The following is a 4404-nucleotide window of genomic DNA, read 5'->3' as shown; positions in this document are numbered from 1 at the left end:
TTTTTTTTTTTTTTTTTTTTTTTTTTTTTTTTTTTTTAAGCTTACCCATAATTTTTTTTTTTTTTTTTTTTAGTTTCTCTCCATGAAACTCGCTTCTTTGAACCCAATTTTCTTCGACTTCAGAATGGATTTGGACGGCCTTATGATTCAACCAGAGGTAAAGAACAAAACCCATAAAATGGAATTTGAAAAAGCTTCAATCTTTGTGGACTTTGTTTGATGTAATCTTCTTTTGAACAGACGCCGTCGTTGAGTACTATAACGCCACAGCTTCCGGCGATGGCTCAATGCAGCGGAGCGGTGATCGACACCACCCCTCCGACCACCCCAACTCCGGCAATCTCCGCCGCAAATAACTATCCCTTAATGGACCCTTCAGCTAATAATATGTTTCTAATGAGCCCCTCCGCCTACTCCCCTTCATCTCAGGTAAAGTCACGTCCATTTTATTGTCTTGCCGTGAAATTCTCTATTTATAATCATCAAATAACGTAAACAAAAAAAAACATGTTTTTTTAGGATTACGTTAAGGTTTCATCATGGGATGTCGAAGAACAGAAACGAAAGCTTCTAATTTCATCGGGAATCGGCGACAACTTGTGTTACTTCCATTGAAGAACAAGAACACGAACAAAAAAATGAAGGGAGGAGGATCCCGTTTTAGTCATCAGAGCTCTGTGGCTGCTCAAGTTTCGAGAATCTGCAGTGATTTTTTTAGATCAGAAAATAAATTTATTTACTTTAAATGTATTAGTGTTAGATGATAAACCATATTTATTTTCATTTAATGTTTGTAATTTCCATTCATCTGTTAATATATGCAATTTTTTTCCATTCCTCGGTTCTTTCCCGACTTCGAGAGAGGGTTCCACATCCTTGTAAACAATATTTTGATGTCTTAAACGCGTATGTTAGGAAGAGGTTTTCACATCATTATAAAAAATGTTTCGATTATCCTCTCCAACTGATATGGGATCTCACAGTCCACGTTTGAGATGTTTCCACACCCTTATAAACAATGTTTCGTTCTCCTCCTCAATCGAGAAGGATACTCTAGTAGCCGAAACTTAATACTAGCAAATATTGTTTGTTTTTACCCGTTATGTATGGCCGTTAATTTAAACTTAGAAATGTTTCGTTTTCCTCTCTAACCTATGTAAGATTTCACAATCTACCTTATTTGGAGTTCAGTGTCCTTGGTTGGAGAAGATAAGCGTATAGAAACTTGTTCTTTGTAGATGCGTTTTAAAATGTGAGGCTAACAGTCATACATAACAGGTGAAAACAGATAATATCCACTAGTAATAGATTTGAATTATTACAACTACGTCACGTCACGTCACGTAACGAGTACACAGCATTGTGTGTCAAACTTCTACTGTTTTGTGCTCATACAAAATGCCAAAACTACATTAATGAAGAATTCAATCAAATCCTCACTCATAAAGCTTAGAGATTCTCAAGAACAGTGATGATATAAAGCTTGAACAGATAGAACAAGGGGTGATTTTGAAGTAAGTTAGAAGAATCATATGTAAATTATGAGAGATTCTGAGTGTGACACAGACAACATGGAACAATATTTGAAGAACTGGGGAAATGGATATGTTTCTTTATCTTCTTTTTTTGATTGTCACTGTTGTTTTGCACTGGTTGTTGTGTGTTTGAATTAGGGTATTGAGAAATAAAGTTAAAAGGGGACAGTGATGAAGCCATTAACAAAACGCCATAGCCAACCAAATCTCTCTTTTTTCCAAGCTTCCATGTGAAGGAAATCCATGGAGGGTCATCCTGTCCACCTCCATAATATAGATTAATTGATTCTACAAAAGGCGTCAAATTCTAAGATCCCATGTCGATTGGAAGGTGGAAGGAGTGTCGGCCAAGAAGTCGTGGTTCCTAACATGACATCAGAGTCATGTCTTAACTCAACCATGTCAATAAAATTCTCAATCTTCAAGCATCGAACAAAGAAGTTGTGAGCCTCAACACAATCATACCTTAATTTAGTCGTTGCGAGCTTCAATTAAAGATAGACTATTCGAGAGCTCTAGAGAATGAGGCCTCGACATCATACTATTATGACCCAAATAGGTATAGTCCCACATGTTGAATTGTTCTCACCATCGTAATTTTGGACCCCAAAGTTGATCTCCAAGATGTCCTATTCTCTCAATTTTCTCATTATATAAATATTATTTACAATAAAAACTGGATAAATTTTTAATTAACCCACCAGCCCATCAATTTGGTGGGTTCATGGGACCCTCCTGACCCTTCTGTTGTTCATAATATATATATATATATATATATATATATATATATACACACACCAAGGACTTATCACAATCTACATTTATTTAATTACAATTTGGTGTGTAAGGTATCCGACATTGATGCATGGTCTTGTTTCTTTCGGTTCCGCCCATGTCTTCTACTATTTCATATCATCCCTCTCAACCTTCACCATCAAGATCGGAGGTCTCATGAAAATTTTTAGGAGGTCATCCAACATAAAATTGTTCAAATTGTTCAAAGTAAAACACTTAATCATGAAATTCCTGTGTTCTTGTTCTTTGGTTGTTGTTACCCCTGCGGCCGCCACCACCACCGTATTAAGTGATGGGCGACCAAGAAAGGGGGTGGAGGAGGGACCAGTGGGTTGGAGAGGGGCGGTGGTTGCGGCCAAAACGGGGGCAGGGTCCACTGGAGGCAAGCGCCTATGGGTTGGCCCCTCACCCATTGAATTGCCTTGTCCCTTTCCAGCTCTTAAACAACAAATAATATGTGTCCACATCACTCAGCAGCAGCTAACCCTAACTGATGCATGGGCTGTCTCAAGCCAAAACAACATCCCCCAACAAAAATAAAAAACCTTATTATATCCATACTAATTAATTAATTAAATCAAAATCCCAAACTCCATAATTAAAACTACTACATAAAATAATAATAAATAATAATAATAATAATAAAATACCCAGTAGCGTATATGTTTGGGCCCTTGTCCTTTATACACCAATATTTATCCCTTTTGAGAGTCCAGCGTCTTTACTGGCACACTACCCCTATCTTATCCATAGTAAATATTTTTAATATATTTGGTTATAATGGGTAAATAAGTTGTTTTTACCAATGACTCATCCGACTTAGTGGGCCATATGAATGGCAATGGCCCAACTAAAATGGTGGGCCTTAAGAGTCCAAGTAAAAGCGTGGACAATTAACCCAACTCAATTCAAGCTTGACGTACCACATGGGCCTTGACCGTAAGCCCACCACACTCAACTTATGTCAATATTCCGCTAATTCGAAAATATTTTTAAAAATAAAAAATAAATAAAATTTAGTCGAAAATATTTTTAAAATTTGATACAAGCATCTATGGTTAATCTCGATCATTTTTAAAACTAACCCATATGGTTAGTTCGTATTAAATGTGAGAAAAATATTAGCAATTTTTATTCGATACAAATAAATTATAAATGAAAAATATTTGTATCATTATGACCACAAATTTAAAAGAATCGAAACGTAGCACGAGATACCGACATGAAAACGATTCTAGAAGAAGGATAGTGATTGTGTGGGATGAAGAAATGGTCAAACCTTAGGAAATGGGTATTAGAATGATGGGCAAAGTGATGGACAAAATCATTAAACAAAGGAGGAAGCTTTTAAGATTAAAAAAATAATAATAAAAAAAAAGTAAAAATAAAAGGATTAGGAAGCAAAATCAATTATTATTTTTTAAGATAATTTTTTTTTTATTTTTTTTACCAACGAAATAATAAAATAAATTAAAAATAATAATGGGTTTTTATTTTTTATTTTTTTAATTTTTAATTTTAAATTTTAATAAATCCACTCCAAAAATTGCCTTTTATTTTCAGCTTTTTCCCCCACTTTCACCTCTCTCACCAATCATCATCATCATAAACACTATCTTCCCTTCTTTTTAACTTTTCAACAAAAAGCTTCAATTATTACAAACAGGCATTACAGAGGTTTCTGGAACAACCTTAATTGTATATTCCTTTCACCCATCTGTCACTCACTCATGTTCACTACTAATAGATACTGTGTCAGATCTCACATCTAAAAAAGAAAACGAAATATTATTTATAAAGGCGTGAAAACTTCATCCTAATAGATATGTTTTACAAATTTTGAGAGAAAACCCATAAAAGACAATAAACCTTAAAGAGGAACCCAAAAAGAAAAACCTAAAAATGACAATACATACTAATAATTGAAATATCAGCATTTAATATTCAAACCCTTCAAATTAATTAGGGTTTTGAGTTTAAATTTTTATTTTCACATTAATTTTTAGTTTAAAAAGTAAGTTACATATAAATTAATTATCAGCCAAATGAAAATGGTTTATTCACAAAATCAAAT

General features: G+C 34.2%; 1 protein-coding gene across 1 annotated transcript in view; it reads left to right on the top strand.

Moving 5' to 3' along the window:
• Positions 1-838, top strand: part of LOC111431622 (transcription factor bHLH137-like) — a 2696-nt gene extending 1858 nt beyond the window's left edge. Inside the window, exons 5-7 of the mRNA XM_023068315.1 lie at positions 74-157; positions 241-429; positions 520-838. Of these exons, the coding sequence (XP_022924083.1) occupies positions 74-157; positions 241-429; positions 520-615 (369 nt within the window). The 3' untranslated portion in view covers positions 616-838. The remainder of the gene's footprint in view (positions 1-73; positions 158-240; positions 430-519) is intronic.
• The last annotated feature ends 3566 nt before the right edge of the window (positions 839-4404 follow it).

Source organism: Cucurbita moschata, unplaced genomic scaffold, assembly GCF_002738365.1.
Source record: "Cucurbita moschata cultivar Rifu unplaced genomic scaffold, Cmos_1.0 Cmo_Scf00036, whole genome shotgun sequence".
Lineage (NCBI taxonomy): Eukaryota > Viridiplantae > Streptophyta > Magnoliopsida > Cucurbitales > Cucurbitaceae > Cucurbita > Cucurbita moschata.
This window is presented reverse-complemented; position numbering and strand designations above follow the sequence as displayed.